Consider the following 22,547-nt stretch of genomic DNA (forward strand, 5'->3'; position numbering starts at 1 on the left):
GGTCTCAGACTCACAGAGAGCTCTCTGCCTGCCTCTGTCTCTCAGTGCTGGGATTATAGACTTGCACGGCCACCACCACCACTGCCTCCAACACCCAGCTTCAGATGTAACATTTTAAATTCTAGACAAATGATATTTTTTAAATGGGTATGTGTGTATGTATGTGTAAGTACACGGATAGGATGTGGGGAGGGTGGGTGTTGGAGCTCAAACTCAGTAACCATCATAGTCTGTTTTGAACTTGTAGCATGTCTCCAAGGAAACTACAATCAGGTTTGATTCCTCGGGAAGCAGCAACAGTAACACACATCGCACATTTAAATATGGTCGGGCACAGGACCAGGCACTTCCCGTGTGTTATCATTAACTCCACAGGGAAAGTACCAGTGTGGCCTCTATGTTAGAGGTGAGGAAGTGTGAGCACCGATTGCTAGCTGTCCCCGTGAAGCCTGCTGTCCCCATATTAAAAAGGAAGGAAGAAGGCAGCTCCATATCACTTCCAAGAACATCGACATTTTTCAGACCCTGGGTGTGTGATGTTTTCTTCCATAACAGGGCGTTCATTAGTCAGCGAGCAAAGGGAAATTTATCTCTGTGAGATGGGAACAATCAGTCCAACTGTCCCCCACCTTACCAAAGCCCCTGGGGACTAATTAAGTAATGGCTTCACTTCCTCTCCATTTCTAGCTGCCAAAGGGCCTGAGACTAATATGATTGTGTTTTCCCAAGGTCAGATTGGCCTGTACAGTGGAGCCTGTTCTAGACGTCATCCAAATGACTGTTTGAAAAACAAAGCCAGGCTACCTTTACTTCTCGTGCTCAAATAGCTGTGACTTAGACAGGGCTCCCTGGTTTTCCTGCTCTGGCCTGAACCTAATAGTCTCAGGGCTGCTGCGTCTCTGAGCGATATCTCTGACATGGCTTAGACCTTAGAGAGAATTTTGTAAATGAGTCTATGTCTTTAAGTATAAAAGCTTTTTTAAAAATTATTTTTGTGATGCTAAGGACTGAATTCACAAACCTGTGCTTGCTACATTCATTCTTTACCACTCAGCTACATCTGTAGCCCATGGTTTTGGGGGAAGAGACTCTTGTATGGCTCAGGTTAGCTTTGTATGCCCACTTAGCCCAGGCTACCTACCACACCTCCCTGAATATCAGAATACCGCATGTCCACCACCATATCTAGCCATACTTCTTTTCCGTTCTTTTTAACAAGGTCTCACTCTGTAGCTCTGGTTGTCCCTGAACTCACTGTATAATGAGACTGGCCTCGAACTCACACAGATCTACCTGTCTCTGCCTCCCGAGTGCTGGGATTAAGGCATGCACCACTACGCCAGGCGCTTGCTATATTAAACTAGATTGCTGGAACCAGCTTTTAAAGCTCAAAGGTATTTTATGTGTGCTTAAGCATGCACAAGCTTTCAAAACTCGACCAATGGAATGTTTAAAAACAGACTTAAGCGGAGAGTAGCGGTGCGTGCCTTTAATCCCAGCACTCCAGCGGCCGGGGGACAGGGGGACAGCCAGAGCTACATAGTGAGAACTTGTTTTGGGGGTGGGGAGGCCAGGGTGAGCTTTTCTGTACATGGAGTAACTCCTGTATGACCTTCTGTTTTTGTTTTGGCTTTGTCGTTGGCTGTCAGATGAACTGACAGCAGTGGACTTCAGGCAAAGAAGCCAGAAGGCAGACTGAGGAGAGGCAGGAGCCAGCTCAGCTGTAACCTCTCCATGCCATGAGAAGCCAGGGATAATCTATAGCCTAAAACTGTGGGGTGAAGTCCTTACTCCCATACCACAAACATGTATGTCCCATCGGACAGGAAGCACTCTGAGAACCCTTAGTACAATGTTTACAGTCTAAGAGAGTACTCAGGGGTCTCTCTACCAAATTGTAGCCTCCTTATGAGCCCAGGCCAGTTGATCAAAGCAAAAGCCATTTGTGGGAGTGAGAAGTGTAGCCCAGCTGTTGTACACAGCACTGTAAACAGCAGAAGGTCCCTTGCACAGCTGCAGGCTGATGTCACCTTCTGGAGCCTGGCCTGCCCTTTGCTTATTGGAAGTAGCAGCAGTAAGCTGTCCGATCCCCCATCTGATCTCTTTTTCTCTTTTCTGGCTCTCCCTTCCCATCTATTCCCCGCTCACTGAGCTCACAGTAGCCAGCAAAGCTGTACACTGTTTGGGCTACTGGTTTTTGTGTGTATAAACAAAGCAAACAGCCCTATCCAGTGGTTAATGGGAGAGGATGTCTGTGTAACCATTTGATCTTAAACACTGACATACTGCAATTATATATTCAGACTGACAACGGTTTGATTATAAGCAGATGTGTAAAGATCTGGCAGGTGTAGACAGAGTAGCCTGCACTAGAAGCCCTGTGTGCCCACAGTCAATGCTGACTCTTAGTTTATTCCTGAGTGACAGGTTTGCCGAGATGCCTGTGTGCTGTGTGCCAAGATGTTTGTGGGCCAGGTGCCTAGGTACAAGGTGCTTCTGTACGGAGCTGTTGGCATCTGGTGTGGGTTTCTGGATGAGCTTGGCCATGTTTGCTTGATTGTTATCTGCTGACAGATTCTAAAACTAGCATTTTCCTCACGGGAAACGGACCCCACATCGATCAGCTACAAAGCATTTTTTACAGACTTTGCCCACATAAAGGTCTATTTGGGGAATGCAGGGGACCTTGTGGGAAGATATCCACTGTTCTCATATTCACAGACTGGAAAGTCAGTTGACAGAAGCTAATGTTTGCCAGTACCACTGGATGTCTTGAATTTCCTTTTCCTTTTCCACGTAAGAGGATGTTTGTTAGCAATTAAGAAGGCCTTCCCTTATGTTTTATTAAATTCTTTGAAAGAAAGAAGAAAGCCTTGCAGTATTTAATCCCACATGTTTTTTGGGATGGCCCTGGCATTTGGCTCTCATCTGTCATTTTGGCTTTTCCCTTCAACATTTCTGCTTCGTGAATTGGTTTGTTTTATGACATTTGTCTGTCGGCTCAAGGTGGTTTTGTTTGTTTTGAGATAGAGTCTTGCCATGTAGCCCAGGATAGACTAAAACTCAAAGATCCACCTGCTTCGGCCTCCACATTACTGGGGTCCCAGGCAAGCAGAACACAGCACAGAACTTGGCTGCTTCTTTGTGGGTTCTTTTAGTAGCCAGGAACACTATATACCATTAGATATGAACTGTATGGGAATAAGATTTTCAGTCTTCATACTAGAATTTTATTAATGTATTTGTAAATGACTCTACTTAAAAGTCTGTTGCTCAAACCAAAATCATAATGTATCCCCTCACATGGTGCATTAAAATTAATATAACTTGATCATGTCCCTCTTTCTTTTCCTCCCTCAGAGCCTTCCTATATACCCTTCCTTGTATTGTGGTTTTTGTTTTTTTTTTTTTTTTTGTTTTTTTTTTAATTAAGTCTGTTTTGGTAAGGATGTGGAGAAGTAGAATCTTGCCTAATGACATTGTAAAACCACTGTAACTAAAAGGGGAATTGCTACACGAAACAGCAACTCCTCTTTCAGAGACATACGAGAGACGGCTGAAAGCAGGGTCATGGAGCATTGGTTTACCCATGTTCTTGGCAGCGCTGCTCAGGGTAGACAGGTGGCAGAAACAGCCCATGCCATCCCTGGGTCAGTGCGTGATATGTACCTGTCAGTGGAGTCAGAGCCAACCTTGAAAGGGAAGGCCATCCCAGCACAAGCCACAGTGTGGAAGAACATTAAGGACATTGTTCTAAGTGAAAGAAGACAAGCACTATATGGCAGAGGCATGCTTACTGAGGTGGGCAATATGGCGACAATAATCAAAACGCATTGTGTGTGTGCATGTGTGTAGTGTGTGTATGTGTAGTGTATGTGTGTATATGTGTTGTGTGTGTGTAGTGTGTGTATGTGTAGTGTATGTGTGTATATGTGTTGTGTGTGTGTAGTGTGTATGTATGTAGTGTGGGTGTAGTGTGTGTGTGTGTGTGTGTGTGTGTGTGTGTGTGTGTGTGTAATTACAGAGAGAAAAGATTTATCTTGGCTCACAGTTTCGGAGGTCTCAGACCAGGATCTGTTGACCCCGTCTGTTCCTTTGTGCCAAGGTGCACATTGTGGCAGGGCGAGCACATGGTTGCATTTGCCTCATTCCCTGGAAATTAAAGTAATGGAGAGATGGCATCATGGTGTCCCTCTCAGAGGATGTCCCGGTGACCTAAGGTCCACCACCATCCACTGAGCCTGGGGGGCTCTAGCACACAGGCCTTTAACGACGCTTCTTGCTTGAACTCTGCAGTGCTGGTCACAGGGCGAGGAGGACAGTGCCATGTTTATGCCTGCAGAGTTTCCGGTGTGTCAGGGTGGTATGTCTCGGGCACTGGGTGAATGTAAAAGGCTCTCCTTTATGCCCTTTCCAGTTGCTGCTTCCAGCACCTGTGAGAAGCTAGAAAAGGCCAGGAATGACTTGCAAACAGCGTATGAAGGCTTCGTCCAGAAACTAAACCAGCAGCATCAGACGGACCAGACGGAACTGGAGAACCGGCTGAAGGAGTTTTACACGGCAGAGTGTGAGAAGCTCCAGAGCATTTACATTGAGGAGGCAGAAAAATACAAAACTCAACTGCAAGAGCAGGTCTGTGCGGCTGGGCTGTCTGCTAGAGTTCTAGATGCTGTTTATGTTCTTACTAAGTTACCTCTTGCCTTTTAATTTAGTTGGAGAAAGCTTTGGAGATCGATTTCTTTTTCTTATGATGAAGCAGTGTTGAGTTAAAGAAGGGAGAAGTAGCCAGGCACAGTGGTACACACCCATAATCCCAATGTTCGGGAAGCCGAACCAGGAAGCTCATAGCTGAGCCCAGTCTTGGCTGCAGAGAGAGCTCAAGGCCGACAACATAAGTAACTTAGTCCCTGGCTCAAAGCAGGACCAAATATGTTCTCAATGATATAAAGGTTTGTGAGTCTCTGAATTCAATCCCCAGTGCAGGCGGGCAAGCAGATGAACAGACAAAAACAAGTGCTATTGATCCCACCAGCTAGCTACTTAGAGAGGCTGTCTTAGGGTTTTACCAGACACAATGACCAGTGCAAGCCTTCTAAGGACAGCATTTCATTGGGGCTGGCTTACAGGTTCAGAGGTTCAGTCCATCATCATCAAGGTGGGAACATGGCAGCATCCAGGCAGGCGTGGTGCAGAAGTCTGAAGGCTGCTAGCAGAAGACTGGATCCAAGGCAGCTAGGATGAGGGTCTTAAAGCCCACGTCCACAAAGACACACCCACTCCAGCAAGGTCACACCTCCTAATGGTGCCACTCCCTGGGCCAAGCACATTTAAACCATCATATTCCACTCCCAGGCCCCCATATTCAAACCATCGCAGAGGCTGAAGCAACTTTATAAGACTGTCTCAAAATAAAGAGGAAAAGAGGTGTTCAGAGCTGTAGTTTAGAGGTACAGCAAGAGCTTGCAAAGTGTGTCCACAGCTCTGGTCAATCCCTAGGATAGAAGGGATAGAAATATCTCCCAGACAATCCACTTGGAAACATCCTAGTGTTTGGCTTCTAAGCCATTGGTCTGAATTTTCTTAATGCCTTTTTAATAACCACTTTTCCCCGTTAGTATCATAAACTTTAAATTTCCCTGTTCCCTATTCCTCTTACTTTTTAGTTTAGTATCTGCATAGGCATATACCAGGGGCTGAGAGCAGAGCGGTCAGTGTTACAGGTGTGGGGCTGAGGTGGACTTGTGAGGTGCAGCCCCTACGCCTTGGGGTGGACTCAGCCATTACCATCAGTGAACCCCACAGTGCTTGTACCGTCTTTGTTCCTGGGGAGGATGGGTTGGATCTGGGGAGGGGCGTGGCCAGAGTGGGTTCAAATGGATGACAGAGGCCCCAAGTGTGCGCTCCTTCATTTGACTTAGTTTGTTCTTGCTAGTGAATTATTCTGTTTGTTCCTTACAGTTTGACAACTTAAATGCTGCCCATGAAACCACGAAGTTGGAGATTGAAGCTAGCCACTCAGAGAAAGTGGAGTTACTGAAGAAGACCTATGAAACCTCCCTTTCAGGCAAGGGTGCTTTTCCTACTTGAGGAGACCGGCAATGGGAATGTGTGGTATTCACTAAAATGAAACTGACTGATGAATCTCCCTTGCGCAGAATACCCTGTATTCTCCGCAGACCTCTTGTTTTCTTTGCATGTTGTTCATTGTTAGTGGATGCCCTTCTCCCTTAAGGATGCAAATAGTGGATAGTTATACATGCCAGGCCTTTAGGAAGCAGGGTGAACTTCCAAAGATTCTAGGAGCCTTTTTGGTGGTGGTTGTGTTTGGTGGTAGTTGCTACTTTAGATCCCGGGAAAGTCAAAGTGTCAGCTTCTAGCATAGTGCTGTACAGAATCCACACATAAGCACTGTTGCATTCATGACGGTGGTAAAGAACAGGTGGGATTTGATGGACAAGGACAGGATGTGCTGTTGTGATCTCACCGGCACTGCTAAGCCCGAGGTCAAAAGGAAGGAACGGGAAGCCATTCCTTTGAGGACAAAGCCAGCAGTGCCGTGGAGTGTCCACCAGAGTCAGCGGCAGTTCACGGTGTAGCAGGGGGATGTGTGGTTGAAATGGCTGTGTGACCTTTGGGAGAGACTTCTCACAAGAGATTGCGCTGTGGGGAGTCAGAGGTGATGGCTGACTTACACACACAGTTAGTAGGCATCGTCGTCTTCCTGCTGGGAAAGGGCTTAATTTTAGATTTCTGTTGTCTTCTGGAAGAGTAAATTGAAAGGAAGACAGGGCCCCCAAGCCAGGAATCAGAAACCTGTCTTTTGAGATGCTAGCCTTCATTTTGAGATTTTGAAAGCGTCCTTGGCCTTTGTGGGCATCAGGGTTTCTGGTCATTGTACCATAAATCTATGCCCTACCTCATAAAGCTATTCTGAGAAGATGCCGCTTAACCTTAAGAATTGCATCTCACGAATGGAAAGTCGTACTTCATCAGCTCCTGCGTCTATCCGTATATGCCAGGCTAAGGAGTAGTGATCTCATAGGGTGTTATTACCTTAAAAGAAAAAAAGCACAACAAAATCCCCTGCCTTCCAGAAATCAAGAAAAGCCATGAAATGGAAAAGAAGTTACTGGAGAATCTACTTAATGAGAAGCAGGAATCACTAGAGGTGAGTGCCTGCTCCCGGCACCGTCAGATGGCTCTGAGTTCCTCTGCATTCCTCTGTGCGCTCCGGTCCTTTCCTGATATCTGATGCCTCCACGTGTTACTGTTTGTGTTTTAGAAACAAATCAATGATCTGAAGAGTGAGAACGATGCTTTAAACGAAAGGTTGAAATCAGAGGAACAAAAGCAACTGTCAAGAGAGAAGGCAAACTCAGTAAGTCATGTATTCCTGGTGCTACTGGGTTTTCCTTGCTGCCTGGCTGCCATTTCCAGCCAATGAATTCTTCAGCAGCCAGAGAGACAACAGAGGCTTAGAATCTTCTTAACGCCTGCTGTGTTTTATTGTATGAAACAACTTTGTTCACTGATGGTTTTTTTCACATCTCCAAAAATGATTCATAGATTGAAATCCAGAGATCTAAGCAAATACCCATGGGAAACTGAGAAAAATCTAAAACTGGGAATATTTTTTACAATAACAACAACAAAAGTTGCCTTGTTGTGATGTGGTTGCATAACCATTAAGCTTTATAGTGTATTTGTGACATTGTGTGTTAGACACTTAGTATCTACATTCTAGAATGTTCTTATCTCCCTGAGAGAGAGAGAGAAAGAGAGAGAGAGAGAGAGAGACATGCATCAACAGCCACTCTCTATTTCCCAAGAGCCTCCTGCCCTGAGCTAACCACTGTTCTACTTCCTGTTTCTATGGGATTGCTTACTCTGAACCTTCCATAAATAACCATGAGATACATAGCCTTTTTATAACTCTCTTCTCCACCTAATCTGATGTTGTCAGGTGCATCCTTGTGCCACAGAACGAACGAACGAACATACATACATACATACATACATACATACATACATACATACATACAGGCAAGTATTCACATACATAAAATTCAATTAATTTTTAGAAGTTGACAGGGAATTATGCGACTGCCCTCAAATGAAGGGATTTATCTTAAGTTCCTCCCCAAACCCTTTAAGGGGAACCACATGGAATTTTATCTCGAAGAGCCTGGATTTAAAGTTACATGTGCAATATGTTTGGGGCCCTCTCCTGACCTTTACAAAGGAGGTTATTTGACCCACAGAATACATTTTCTCCTTCTGTGAAGTCAAGAACTTGAAGAGTTGAATAAAGCAAATCCAAGTCTCCCTCAGGATTCCTCCTCCAGAAGGGAAGGTAGTTTTGGATTCAGGATGTGCTTGTCTGTCTTCGAAACCATTGAATCCTATCGGAGAAACTTCTACTCAACACCTGGCCAATAGGTCACACACACACACACACACACACACACACACACACACACACACACACACACGCGCGCGCGCGCGCGCGCATGTATACTGACAGACAGACAGACAGACAGACAGACAGACAGACAGACAGTTGATTTGTATCAGATTGTTGGGTAGTTCAGTTGAGTTTCCATCATACCAGGATTGGGTTATTGGGGCATTTCACAATGGTGGAATCACGAGTGTCCATTCAGGAGACCGTATGTGTTCTGTGGTAGTGTGATGGCTGCCCTGGAGCTATGGCCAAGCCAGCGTAACCACGAGGAAAGCCCAGAGGCTCAGGACGTTAGCACTGAGTGTCATTTTCCACAGCCCTGTATATGGTACTGCCTTTGCCTGGGTTTCTCCTCAGGTGCTGACGTTGCTTAGAGAAAACCACTGTTTCCTTTTCTTCCTCCAGATACCAGATACGGACTGGAGCGAGCTCTCTATCCTGAGCTCAGTTTTTAGGTTATAAGTGACGGATTCTTATTAAAATCTGATGAAAGTGGTACCTACCATACTAAATAACTGGAAAAACAAGTTTGTTGTCAATACTGTGACCAAAGTCTTTGGGGTTAAACAGATATTAATTTTTTTTTAACTTCCTTGAAATGCTGTAAGAAGTTAAATCAAGCATGGTGACTCGTCTTTATAATTCTGTCACTTGGGAGCCTGAGACAAATGGATAGTGAGACAAATTAAGGCCAGACTGAGCCGAATGAGTCCCAGGTCAGCCTGGCCTATAGAATGAGACCTTGTATTAAAAAAAAGACAAAGGGGCTGGGGATTTAGCTCAGTGGTAGAGCGCTTACCTAGGAAGCGCAAGGCCCTGGGTTCGGTCCCCAGCTCCGGAAAAAAAAGAACAAAAAAAAAAAAAAAAAAAAAAAAGACAAAAGAGGAAAAGAAACTTACATTTAGCTGGCCCTGTCAGGGAATGCATTCCCCCAGCAATGGGAAGCTGAGGCAGAAGGATTACTGTAAATATCAAGTCAGCCTAGGTTTCAAAGCATGACTCTGTTTTGTTTTGTTTTTTAAAGAGGTGGGGGATAAGTCGCCTGCTGCTTGTTCTCCAAGTCTTATCAGAGAATCAGAGGTTGGACTCTGTAATATGTGAAATAAATCAGCCGTTGTCTTAATGTGTTTTTTCCAGAAAAACCCTCAGGTCATGTATCTGGAGCAAGAACTAGAAAGCCTGAAAGCTGTGTTGGAGATCAAGAATGAGAAGCTGCATCAGCAGGACCTGAAGCTAATGAAGATGGAAAAGCTGGTAGGTCTCCTGGAGGGCAGAGTGAGCACAGCCTGTGTGTGTGCGCATGCGTGGGTGCGCATGCGTGGGTGCGCATGTCCATGCGCGAGCGGTGTTGCCTGGGAAATAGGACGGCAGAGCTTAGAGCTTTGGAGCTGTGGGGTTGAGCTCTCTTGTACTTAATGATATTTGGAAAGTACCCAAAGGGTCAGAGCTGCATTTTTCGTTTCCAAGTCTATTAAAAGCTTCATTGCTGCTTTCTAGAACTTTTTTTATAGAATGCACACAAAGCATTTAGTTTTGGAAAAAGTATAACAAATCAAGTTCACATTTCAGTAGTCTGTGAATCTTTACTTGCCTAACCAGAAAAAAAAAATTATTCTAAAACCAGTACGTTAATGCAGCACCCACTCTGGATAGAAAGACAGTGAACATCTCAGTTAACTAGTGCCATAGAATTTATTAGAATTCTGTATCTTTTTATAAAGAATTTGAATCTGATACAAGAATTGTGTGTTGATAAGATTAGCCCAGTTGGAAAACAGCAAGCATTATTGGAAACCATAATAAGAGTTTGAACCTACTCGATGCTGTGTTTGAGGGGTGTGCCTGATGTGTACTGTCAGCCTTGGTCCAGCCCTGAAACTCAGAGTCTGCTAGCCAGGACGTGAACTAAGCCGGAAGCATTTCTCAGCAGCTTTAAGTGACCCTGGCTAGCGGCTGCCTGCTGTACTTTGCTCCCAACTGCCAGCCTCCCAAGGCTGCCTGTCCCTCCTCCACCCAGCTGTGGATGACTCACCACGCTTGGAAGAAATGTCTCATTCAAAGTTAGACTAGCCTTGGACAGAAGGGAGCATAAAGGTTACTCTTATCTGTTTGGCTTTTTGGTTTGGGGAGATTTGGCTTAGTTTAGTGTTTTGTTTCCTAGAGATAATTAACTGCTTTTCGATGGAGGCAGTGCTTAAGGAAACATGAAGGCATTACTTCACTTCGTCAGGAAATGTGGGAGTGGGGAGAGTATTCCCTTTTTTTTTTTAATACACAGTTTGAATGCCATAATGAAGAATGGAATTACGTCATTTGCAGAAATAATTGGTGGAGATTATCCTATTAAGTGAAAAAAGCCAGACCCAGAAAGACAAATATCATTTTCCTCCCCTATGTGGAGCCGAGATGATGAACAAGCATATGTGTGACATGAGACTAGGGGGACAGCATTGGAAGAGAGTAGGGGCTGGCAAAAGAGAGGCAGGAATGAGAAACAGAGGGCAGATACAGTTAATGTACATTATACACTTAAAAATGGCACTGTGAAGGCTCATTACTGTGCACAGTAAACACGTGCTAGTGATTTTTAAGGGAATACATATGTAGTGACCAGGGGACCTATCCATTTTTAGCAATCAGACATGAGTGTTTCTTAGATTCTGTACCTTCACTGTATAGCAAACTTGGTGTCGTGATCAGGCTGGTCACTTGACACATCACTGTGGCTCAACTGGGACTGAATGGTCACAAAGAGCCTTACTCCCACACTGACGCTTTGCAGACCGGTGGGTTCAGGGGCCCCTCCTAGAATACGTGATATCCTGGAGTGTTGTGGAGTCCTTGTGGGCTCTCCCAGTCATAGAGACACGTGTGGCAGTTCAGGTTGCACCTCTGATACAAAGATTATTGTCTAAGATTTTACATTGGTTATGTCCTGTCAACCCTAAAGTTCCAAGGGTTTAGGCCACCCAAGGGTCTGGATGCCGGCTGCACTGACAGACTGAGAGCTGCCACTGCAGTCTAGTCTGTTGACAAACGTGAAGGCCAGGGCTCACTAGAGTCGGTTTGAGTGCAGTCACAGTAAAGACCCCCAGATGCCAGGCCTACAACGCAGCGACTGTTCCTAGGAATGGAACCAGAGAGTGGCTCAGTGTGAGTTCATCCTCATGGCTTTTGGTAGTCGTGATTCACCTGGGTGGCTCAGGATTGCTTTCTTGCCCACCATGAAGCATATTGTCTCCCAAGCCGCTAAGGAATTCTCCCAACCGGCATTTTAAGTCCAGCCCAGTTCCAGTTTGAGAGAATACATCCCATCTATCACGTGGGGGTCGGGATGGCAGCAGACATGTACGGCTGGGACTCTTCACCTCTGCCCGTCTTGGAGGTACCAGAAGTACAGGAAGTGCATTTTTTTTTAAAGGAATGCATGAAACTCCTAGTTGTTAATAGGTCCAACCCAGTGCACACAGCAGGTCTTGACAAAGGTCATCCGGTGACACCTGTTCAGCAGGACGACAGCGATGACTCAGGAAACCCTGTTAACACACTGTCGCTCCATCTCCCACTCATGTACCTGAACTTATCAGAGGATCTCAAGTGATACAAGGCCCTACTGTAACAGTACGAACACGTTTTAACTTCTATTGAGCCAGGATAGTTCTGTTTTGTGTCACAGCCAAAGAGGCATCATAACAGTGCCAGTCGGCATCACCCCGTTGTTTTTACAGGAAGAAAGGTTGCTATGACAACGGGTACACTTGTTGCCTCTGCTGTGCTGTGTACTTATCAGCTCCAGGCCTTTAGAGACGATAGAAACACTTAGTAAATTAGGGTTCTCTAAAGGGAACAGGGTTAACGCAGTGATATATTCAAGGAAGATTGGCTAGATGGGCTTACATGATGAGCTTAGAGTAGTCCAGCAATGGCTGCTGGAGAGGCTGAGAACCTGGTACATGTTCGACCCACAAGGTTGGGTACCTCTGTAGTTCCAATGTGGTGCCAAAGGCCAGTGGGACTTGTGGAGAGCCTCTTGATCATCAGTCCACACTGGAAGCCCAGAGAAGCTGATTCTAATATCAGAGACAGAATCGGCAGCCGCAGCAATGGGGTCCATAACCTCCCTCAGTGAGCATAAGGGCAAGCGGAAGCACAGAGTCCAAAGCTCCTTCTGCATCCGTGTGGCTGAGTCACTACCGGATGGTGCTGTTCACCATTAGGCAATCTAGTGGATCCCTAAAGGCACGCCCACAGGCCAGTAGACAGTCTTTCCGTTGGCTTCTTCTCAGGTAATCTAAGGTACTGTCGGGTTGGCAATTAGCCATCATACACTCAGCATGAGGAAAACTGTCTAAGGCTCAGAGAGCTAGCTCTGCCAGTGGTAAGCTCTGCGACATTAAGGACAGAGTTCTTACCTCTGCAGAACACAGCTTTGGTAGAATGACATTTTTAAAGGCCAATTGCCACAGTTTTTTATTCCAAGTTTTCCCAGGTTGCATTATTACCTTGAAAAGCATTTCAAGGTGTTCCTCTCCCCCCTCCCCCTTTTTTCATTCTGCATATTTATTTTTAGAAAACTATTTCATCTGAGTAGCTTGTCATGAGCATTTTCTGGACACGGGTATGCCTTAAGAACAAGAATTCCGGGGTGCTGTAATTCAAGTGGATGAGTCATAGTTGCTGTGGCAGGGACCTGGGGGTCAATTCCGACCTCTCGTTAATTCTAAGCTCCAGTGTACCTCCTAAAGAAGCAATAAACCACTCCTTAGGAAAGGGAGCCAGGATGGGACTGGCTCACCACCGTGATCAGTGACTTTGAAAGCCTTTAATCTCTCAACTGATCGGGAAGACACAAGTGTCCCTTGACCAAGCCAAGCCAGGGACACTATCTGCAGTTACTTCTTTCCCTAACCTCGCCACATCGGATCTCCATAGGGCTACGTGGTGGCAAATGCCAAAACTAACCTGGGATAAGTTTAAGGCTTTCTTCAGTATGGCCAAGACCTGTAGGCTGCCTTCTATAGGTCCCTCCCTTCCTCCTCTTCTTCCTTCTCCCTTTCTTCCTCCCTTTTCCCTCCTCTCATCCTACCTCATCCCTAACTCCTCCCCCTTCCTCTTCCTCTTAAACTGTAGTGTTTGCTTTACCACCTTGAGAAGAGGCCCAGCACCCTTAGTCACCTAGGTAGGACACCAGTTCCCAGAGGGACATTCTGAGTGTCACCTAGAAGGAAAACATTGCTACCTAGCTATCTTTTTCATGTGGCTTGATAAACACATGTCCTAGATGTCCTGTTTCCTGCTTTACTTCCCAGTCAACACTGGTCTGTGCATAAAGACATCACTGTGCCACTCCTCTCACTCAACTTGTTGATGGTATCCTGTATTGGGAACATGCTTGAGAAGTGAGAGAACTTATTTATTCATGTATTTATGACTACAAACCTTGTTTATACCAAGGTGGACAACAACACAGCATTGGTTGACAAGCTGACGAGATTCCAGCAGGAAAACGAGGAGCTGAAAGCTCGCATGGACAGACACATGGCAATTTCAAGGTAACTACCAGAGTCTTATTTCCCTCTCCCTCATCCTCGAACATCTGCTGTCCCTTCTGGCTACACTCCACTGGGCACCTCCTGGGCAAGCAAGAGAAGCAGATGGACAGTCCATGCTTTTACCAAGGTGCCATAGACCTCACCTGCCTGGAGCTCACTAACTGTGATGACGTTGTCAGAGACGTCAAGGGGTAACCACACATGGGAACAGAAAGCAGCCCTCGAGTTAAGACAGAAACAACACAAGCCTTGTGCAAGTGCCCCATTGCCTACTGGGAAATCTCCCAAAAACTAGAGCTGCCAGCAATTACTCATTATTTGAGTCAGGCTTGAGGTTCTGGTCTTCGGGAGGTTTGTTTGTTTGTTTGTTTGTTTGTTTTGTCTCACACATACTAGGCAAGTCCTCTACCACCCAGCTATACGCCTCCCTGTCAAATTTGGGTTTCTCAGCTTAGAAACCTATGACCCTTATGCCAGGGGTGGCCCGTGCCTTTCATCCCAGCACCCCAGACTGCCTTAGGCAGGTTTCTAAGTTCAAGACCAGCCTGGTCATCAGAGTGGGTTCCAGGGCAGCCAGAGTTACACAGAGAAACCCTGTCTCAAAGAAAACCAAGTCAAAAAACCCAATTAGGACCCTGTGTTTGGTTGATAGCCCTAGGAGGACTGCCCTTTTCTGAAGGGAAATGGGAAGAGAAGGTGTGTGTGTGTGTGGGAGAAGAGGAGAGAGAGGTATGGGAGGAGGGGAGAGAGGGGTGTGGGAGGAGAGGGGGGTTGTGGGAGGAGGAGAAACTGAAAATGAAAATATATAGATGAGAGAAGAACTAGAAAAAAAAATGGATGACCTTGGACAAGAGCTTGTTTACTCCCCCAGAGCAGTAAGCTCCTTGAACCTTCGGGCGTGAACAGTAGTTGTTACTTTTTGCCTCGGATTCCACATGATCTCTGATTTTTGTTTTCAAGACAACTTTCCACAGAGCAGGCAGCGCTGCAAGAGTCCCTTGAGAAGGAGTCAAAGGTCAACAAGAGGTTGTCCATGGAGAACGAGGAGCTGCTGTGGAAACTGCACAACGGAGACCTCTGCAGCCCCAAGAGATCCCCCACATCCTCGGCCATCCCTTTCCAGTCCCCCAGGAATTCTGGTTCCTTCTCCAGCCCCAGCATCTCACCCAGATGACGGTTTCTGAACACAGGAGACTCTCGGAAGGCACTGAGGTGTGGTTCTGCAGGACTGACCCTCTCGTGGGAACTAGGCCTGTGTTAGCTTTCTGGGCTGTCCACAGGATAACTGGAGAGCAGCCACCAACCGTATCAGCTCCTTACACATCGAGAGCTCCAGAGGATGACTTTTAACTTGGTCCAAAAGCCTCCTCCAAAGACAGATTTCGGAACTGAAGTGGACATAGTTGCACAAAGCACTTATGGAACGAGGGAACCTTGTTCTTTGCCTTCCTTCACCTAAGCATAAGGGGAAAACTCTCAGGGGCCTATTAAGATAAAGATTTATAACCTTTATAATGTTCTTCACCAGAGACACCTTCTTGTGATTTTTATTTCGGTCTGACTGTGGGCAGGGGTGTGTGTGTGTGAGTGAATTGGGTGTACTGGTGTGTCACATGACTGTCAACCCTGCCCCCCACTGCTGTGTATTAAAAGTTAACAGCTGGATACAGCTGTGCCTGTATTAATCAAGTCATCATCAGCATACACGTGTCAACAAAAGCCATAGAAGAGAGAGCAATAGTGCTTGAATTTCTCCCCACTCGTCTCAGCGCTATGACATGGCAGGGCTAGGGTAAGACAAGGAAAAGCCTTTGGTTCATTGATGTCTGTACATTTCTCTGTTAGTTTTTCTGTGTTTAGCATTATCCATTGATAGCAGTTTGATTTTTTTTTTCCCCCCTGTAGATTTCTATGAGCCTAATGACTGTACTCTGATTCATTTTCTCAGGCTACGAGCAAATGTACCCTAATTTTTCTAAACACAAATCTGTATAAAGAATAAGAGGGCAGTACCAATGGATGTTTCTGACTTATTATCCCCCTTGAACCCAAGCTATCTTCACAGTGGCAATCCTCCGTCTTCCCTCCTGTTATTCTAACCTCCGCTTTTCCTCCTCCACGTAGAGCCACAGAGGCAAGCCTACCTCCTACCTAATTACAGAATGGGCTTTTCCAGGGCCAGTTTATCTTTGAGGTGCTGAACCTATTTTGCAAATAAACTAAGCTCTGGTTCCGACACTACAAATTTTTGGAAACCCTTGGGGAAAATCAGTAAAGGCTTTTAGCATGTACTAATCCACTCAAGCATGGTGGTAAGCCAGCATTCCCATGGTGACTAGATCTAGAGAAGTCTGAGCAGTAATGCTGACCAAGGCCCCTCTGAGCATTCTTTCTGCTATTGGAATGCAACAAGCCAGCCAAAGAGTGAGAAGTATGGCTTATGCAACTCTTTCACCCTGCATTCGAATTTGAAACGTTCACTTACCATCTCCTGAGACTCCAAGACTTTGTGAAAGTTAGGAGGACAGCTGTGACTCCCCACCACCCAACCCCACGAGATTCCCTGTGCATGTCAGCGTTCCGATGTCAGTATTTACTAGTCCATGGTCAATGCTGGTCAAATAACCCCTTTAGCAAGGATAGATTTAGGACACTAGAGGTGGGTATTTGACCCCGAGACCCCTACACACAGAGCTAATTGGTACTCATGAGCATGCTTTTCATTGCTGGCTGTGTTTGAAGTCATTTATCTCCCCTAGTTTATGACGTATGGAACCTTTCATGTTTGCTCCTGATAAATAGGAATGTAGCTTCACTGCCACCTCCTGGAATATCTCTGCTCCTGGTCCCAAGTTGTTCTCAACAAAGTCAGCCAAAGTCAGGTTTGTCATTGATACCCTCGTTATGGTTAAAGTTCATGTGATTACCCACCATCCCTCATACCGTCTAGATATCTGGGAAGTCAAACCTTACAGCAATTAAAACGCCTGAAGAGCTTAGAAGACAGGAGAGAAGATAGCATTTAAGGGTTTTTTCTTTTTTTGTTTAAACCAAATGTTTTATGTAGAATACAAAATTGTTGACACATCGTAAAAAAATGTGGGTGTGTGAACAACTGTAGTTTATAGCAGTGGAAAGTGTATTTTACTTTGATCAAATAAAATATTTGAAATATTCAGTATGAGAATGGCAGCCTCTGACCTACTTCACTCTTCCAAAGTGTTAGGTTATGTACTCCCTCCCCCTTCTTCTCCCTCCTTAATTAAGACAAGAAGGCCCCCTGTGCTATTTTACGGAACTTAGAACCCAATGCCAATTTTTTTTTTAGGGCTGAAATTAGCTCACAGAGCTTGAGTTTTAAGGTTAAGCTTTTCAAAGTTCATGTATCAGAGAACTAAACTTTGGCTAGTTTAAAGAGTTTCTTCTGTACAGCATAAGAAAATTGGAAGATCTGTGGTCTAAGTATTCTTGAAGACAGGTCTTAGCCAAAGCTGAATCTTCTTCGGTCTGTTCATCTGTGTTCTGTTAATAGTGTACATACAGTTATTTTGAATAGAGGAATTTAAAATCAGTACCGAGTGTGGCAATTTAATGTAAAAAGATGTGATTTTTGATACCTTTATAAATGAACTCACATTAGCTTTGATAAAATGGCGTATCTAAGCATTTGAATCTTGAGTGGTTGCTTGTGAGTAAACAGCTGAACTTGGTTCCGACATCAAACAGAATCCCAGGCACCAACACAAAGACTGCTATTGAGTCCTGGATGTCCAAGCTAAATGAGACACAAATCCTTGGCATTTTTTTTTAAAATAAAATCTTGCTCATTTAATAGAAATGACTGATACAAAGTTGTTGACATGTTTTCTTGGTATAAAAGTAGAAACATGGCTTAGTCAAAATACATACTTTGTTACAAAAGTTTAGACTTCTATTAATAGACTAATGACTTCCTTTGAATTTGGATGTCTGTCTGACCCACAGGCAGCGGTTGGCCCTGGGCCTCCTGTAAAGCACCTCGAAGCTGTGTGTGCAGATGGGCATCCCATTAGGTCACCATTCACTTTCCAAATCACGAGAACTCAACAGTGGTAGCTACTGTGGTCTGTCCGCGGAGATTCTGAGCTGTGCATATGTAATAGCCTGCATCAATGGTCTCAAAGTCTTCAACGGTAATGACACTCTGCGAGATTCTTGTGGTGTGTCCCAGTCCTCTGTGAATCAGTCTCCAGGTGTCCCGAATGGTCACAGGCCTTTCGTCCTGTTTAAACATGGCACACAGACTGAAACCAGGTTGACAGTGGCTTCCCCCAGGTTCAGCTCCCATCCACCTGATACATTCAGCACAATCTCACTGAGGGCTGTTGGGTTCGCTGTGCTCTTTTTTTTTGTTTTGTTTATGATTGCATAATTACTCAAAACTGCCCTTTTTTCCAAGAGGGGTCTTGAATTTCAGGATGCTGTTTTTTGTGATTTTTTTTTTGCTTTTTATATGTAAAATGGATTATTTGGGGGCTCTCATGGGGACTGTGCTTAAGTATAAATACACAAACAGAATCTCTTCCCATTGTATCAGCCTCATGCTCCCAACCTTCACTGCCAAGTGGTTCTTGTTTATGGAATTTAAGGTCAAAAGCCCCAAAGCGCTGGCTGTGTAAGTTGAAGAAGAGACTCCAATTTGGGAGAGACAGGAAAGCAATTAGGCGAATGGTCCTTGAGACTCCAAAGGGAGGCAACTTGTACCAAGGAAGGCTAAGATAATGCCCTAGACAGCTTGAACATCTATTCTAGAAAATGGTGACTTGTAAGATCTATTTCAGGCTGCAGCAATGAGTTACACTGTGTTTTCTAAATTCACTTGATAAGAGTAATTATAATGTTACTTAGTGTTTCTTCTCCTAATAACAGCAATGTAAAAGGTCATTCTACCGAAAAGCAAGAATGTCTTAAGTGTAACAATGTATTTGAAATAGCAAACCTGGCATCTAGATGCTGGAAAGTTCTGCCCTCTGGGGAATCCTCATTTTCCATGGGTCACAGGCTTCAAAGAGCACTGGCTACCTAGAGTGTCTTGGGAGTGTCTCCTCTGGCAACAAAGTTGGTGGCAGAGTTGTTTATTTCAGTGAGCAGACTGTGCACCCAGACTGAGGGCTGCTTTTATAGAAGTCTATTTTTAAAATGGACGCTGACCTCAGGTCACCTTGTGAACAGGGTCTATGTTTATATATCCCCTTGGAGAATGTCTGCTCCAAAGGTTTGCACAGGCCTTATGTGGGTATGGCCCATGGGTGCCTACCTTTCTCCCACTCATGTTTGTGAAGATTTGTGCATTGTGAAAGACTCCTGGAAGAGGTTAGAGCAGCCTGGAGTGGACCTAGAAGATGCTGACTGAAAGCTGAGGTTCAGATGTGTAAGTAACCTTGGCCTTTCATGCTTCGACCCCTAAGGAGGAGCCATGACCATTACACACATATCCTGAGCAGTTGCCTGATACAGCCATCCACTCTTTTGTCTCCTTTCACACGATATTTTGAAGGGGACTGAAATATCTTAGAAGACAAACATTCCCTGGCTCTTGTCACAAACCTTGTATGGTCTCTCACTAAGTGAGAGAGCTAGCCAAGGCTGGGGTGTGGCACTTACCTTCTGTCCAGGAAAGATCCACCTGAATTCTACCTCAACATCAGGCTCCCCTAGGACAGTGCAGAGCACGCTGATGTCATCCCCACCTCTCACTTTGTTGGAGGAGGCCAAGATGGTTGTTGATGGAGGGCCGCTGGGAACTAGGAACAAGCAGGGGACAGAGGAATGAGAGCCCTAACTGATGGTAGAGACCAACATCATTCTCTCTGGGAAGGGGACACCTTTTCTATAGCTTCATGAGGCCAACGCTGGATACCCCTTTTGATTGCCTTAGAATCATGGTTCTCATCCTTCCCAATGCTGCAATCCTTTAATACAGTGCCTCATGCTGTGGTGGGGTCTAACCATAAAGTTATTTTTGCTGCTACTTCCTAACTAATTCTACCGCTGTTACAAATCATAATAGCTGTGTTTTCTGATGATCTTAGGTGATCCCCCATGAAAGGGTTGTTCAATCCCAATGGGGTCTTGACCCACAGGTGGAGAAATGCTGCCTTCGAAGCTGCCTCTGCCTCTCTACCTTGGTAATCCAGAAGTGGGTAGTCATCCAGAATTCTCTTAACCCACCCCCATGCTTGTGGTCAGGGGAGGAGCTAACAAGTTGACCAGGGTCATGTGAAAACAGAAAAGAGTTGGTAGCAAAAAGAGTAAGTGAAAACAGCTGGGCGGGGCAGGCACGCATGTGACATCCATCATGAAAGAGGTTCAGTTATGCGAATGAGAGAGATGTTTGCTTGCAGAACACCAGGAGTGCTACCTGGGTTTCTAGTACAGTACTCTTACATCATAACATTTTAGAGATGTGTCTTTAGTACAGTCAGGCCCCTTGGTGGGTAATTTGGATGGCAGCCTTGAGCAAGGAGATGTGCTAAGAGCTGGGCCTACAGGAGCAAGCCGGACAGATGGTGGATCGAGCACTCACAGTCTACACTCTAGCAGAGTGTGCAGCCACTAAGTGGGCAACTGTAATGTGTCATTTGAACTTGGAAGAAGCCCAGAGCGAGCCTCAAGTTAACCTAGACTAAGAATCAGGCAAGCGGCTAAACTGACTTAAGTCACACCCAAGACTCTTTGGGTGACTGGCTTAAGAGACACAGATTCCTAAGCAGGCTATGAGCTAATAGGAGGTGACTTGGGAGAGGACAGCAAGGCCAGAGCAGTGGCACCACCCAGGCAAGGCTTGTCGGGACTTTGTGTTTCTGTCAGTAAGAACTTGGCTGAATGGATTAATTGGAACCGTAGTCAGTAACAGTGCAGAATAAGATTTGGAAAGTGAAGTGGGCATTATTATGGGAGGAAGGTATTCTTAGTAGTAGTAGCCAAAGATGATGATAGCTTGAATAATTAGTTCAGGAATTAAAAATAGATCTGAAACGAATGAAGCTTAAAGGGTTGGATTTCTGGTGTGGCCATTCACACTAGGTGAATGATGAGCGACCGACCCTGAGACAGAGGGCACAGGTGGACCATGCCGTCAGAGTAATATGGCGCGTACTGATGGGCATGGGACTGGGGCATGTGAGAACAGATGCTACTTGGACACACGGCCTTTACCTCACAGACCTGGGCCATAGATACACATGTAGGAAATTATTAGTTCACAGCTATGGGTAGAAGTGAGCATTTTTCACAAAGAGATCAAGGCATAAAGAAGGGCACCTCAGGTACTTCGACATTTAGAATCTAGAAGAAATGCTAAGTGGTATTCTTAACTTTCATGAGACGACAGGTTCAATCCCCAGTTCCGCTCCCCAATCAATGGAAGGGCAAAGAAGGGCTGCAAAGATATCAGTGAAGAGTACTTGCTGCTTCTCCAGAGGACCGGGCTTTGATTCCCAGCACCCAAGCCACTCCAGTCCCGGGTGATCCATTGCCCTCCCCTGGCCTCTTTGGGAACTGCACATGTTTGAGCTCTCTATATATGCAGGCAACACATCCATATAGAAACATCTGCTATTCTTTCAGATCATTAGCAATCTGTTAATAAAATTTGAAAGAACTGAAAATGCCAAGTGAAAGGGGGCTGAGGTGAAAGGGGTTTCACTTGAGAAGTAGAGTCTAGTCGGAAGAGGACGTGTGCTGTCTGCTGGATGTAATGACACTAGGCTCCTGAGGTCTCTGGCAAAGGCAACAGCCAATCGTGTGGCGATGAAGGGGGTGGGGGAGGGAGAGAGTCAGGAGATAGAAAGGTTTTCAGAGTATTTTGCTACTGTGGAGAAAGAGGTGACCTCTGTGGAGAGTTGGGGACTGTCAAGCAGATTTTTTAGAATATTAGAAATCCTGGCATACCAAACAAGTCCCTTGACAGAGAATGGAAAGAATTACCGAACCCAAATTCTGTCTTTAAAAGCAGTTAACTTGGGAGACACCTCTGTCCACAGGGAAGCACATTGCTGTAGAAAAGTTTACTTCAAGACTCCCATCCCTTCATAAGTGCAGGAGTGCTCAGGAGACACAAAGCTTATACTGGAGGGGCTACAGTATGGGTAGGGTACACTCTCTAGGAAGTCGAGAGGGAAGGAGGCAGGCTCAGGAGAATCTTGCCAGGGAAGGGAAGTATTATGTGGTTCTGTAGAAGACCTTCTCATTAGCCCATCCCTGGGTCATCAACCCAGAGCAGAAAAGCCTTGAACAGTTGTGAGTGGTGGGTTGCAAAGAGGAGAGCCCGTGGTTGGAGCTGGGGGAGTGAGGGATGCGACCTACATCCGACCAGTGTTTATTGATGTGTTCAAGTTGAGGGTAGAACAGAGGCAGCTGAAGAAGCAGGCCAATGGTTTCAGGGAGACACTGAGGTCCTGAAAATGTAACGGCAAGAAAGACAACTATGAAATGATGACAGGGAGTGACAAGAAATGAGAAAGCTAGCAGGGACCACAGCGGGCACCATG

At 45.5% G+C, this 22,547-nt stretch overlaps 3 protein-coding genes across 7 annotated transcripts in view; 2 read left to right on the forward strand and 1 right to left on the reverse strand.

Annotated features, from left to right (window-relative positions):
• Nucleotides 1-17,854, forward strand: part of Mtus1 (microtubule associated scaffold protein 1) — a 145,564-nt gene extending 127,710 nt beyond the window's left edge. For 4 of the 6 annotated variants that reach the window (XM_087588347.1, XM_087588348.1, XM_087588351.1 and 1 more), the window contains 7 exons: nt 4,418-4,632; nt 5,959-6,064; nt 7,095-7,168; nt 7,283-7,378; nt 9,602-9,718; nt 13,919-14,016; nt 14,977-17,854. In XM_087588347.1, the coding sequence (XP_087444473.1) occupies nt 4,418-4,632; nt 5,959-6,064; nt 7,095-7,168; nt 7,283-7,378; nt 9,602-9,718; nt 13,919-14,016; nt 14,977-15,190 (920 nt within the window). In that variant the 3' untranslated portion in view covers nt 15,191-17,854. 6 annotated transcript variants of the gene reach the window in all.
• Nucleotides 1-22,547, forward strand: part of Erich1 (glutamate-rich 1) — a gene marked incomplete at its 5' end in the record, with an annotated part of 52,793,804 nt that overhangs the window by 28,544,394 nt on the left and 24,226,863 nt on the right.
• The window catches only part of Pdgfrl (platelet-derived growth factor receptor-like), a 59,840-nt gene continuing 55,114 nt past the window's right edge, over nt 17,822-22,547 (reverse strand). The window contains 2 exon segments of the mRNA NM_001011921.1: nt 17,822-18,277; nt 19,660-19,799. Of these exon segments, the coding sequence (NP_001011921.1) occupies nt 18,089-18,277; nt 19,660-19,799 (329 nt within the window). The 3' untranslated portion in view covers nt 17,822-18,088.

This window comes from Rattus norvegicus, chromosome 16 (genome assembly GCF_021556685.1).
Source record: "Rattus norvegicus strain SHRSP/BbbUtx chromosome 16, alternate assembly SHRSP_T2T, whole genome shotgun sequence".
NCBI classification, from domain to species: Eukaryota; Metazoa; Chordata; class Mammalia; order Rodentia; family Muridae; genus Rattus; species Rattus norvegicus.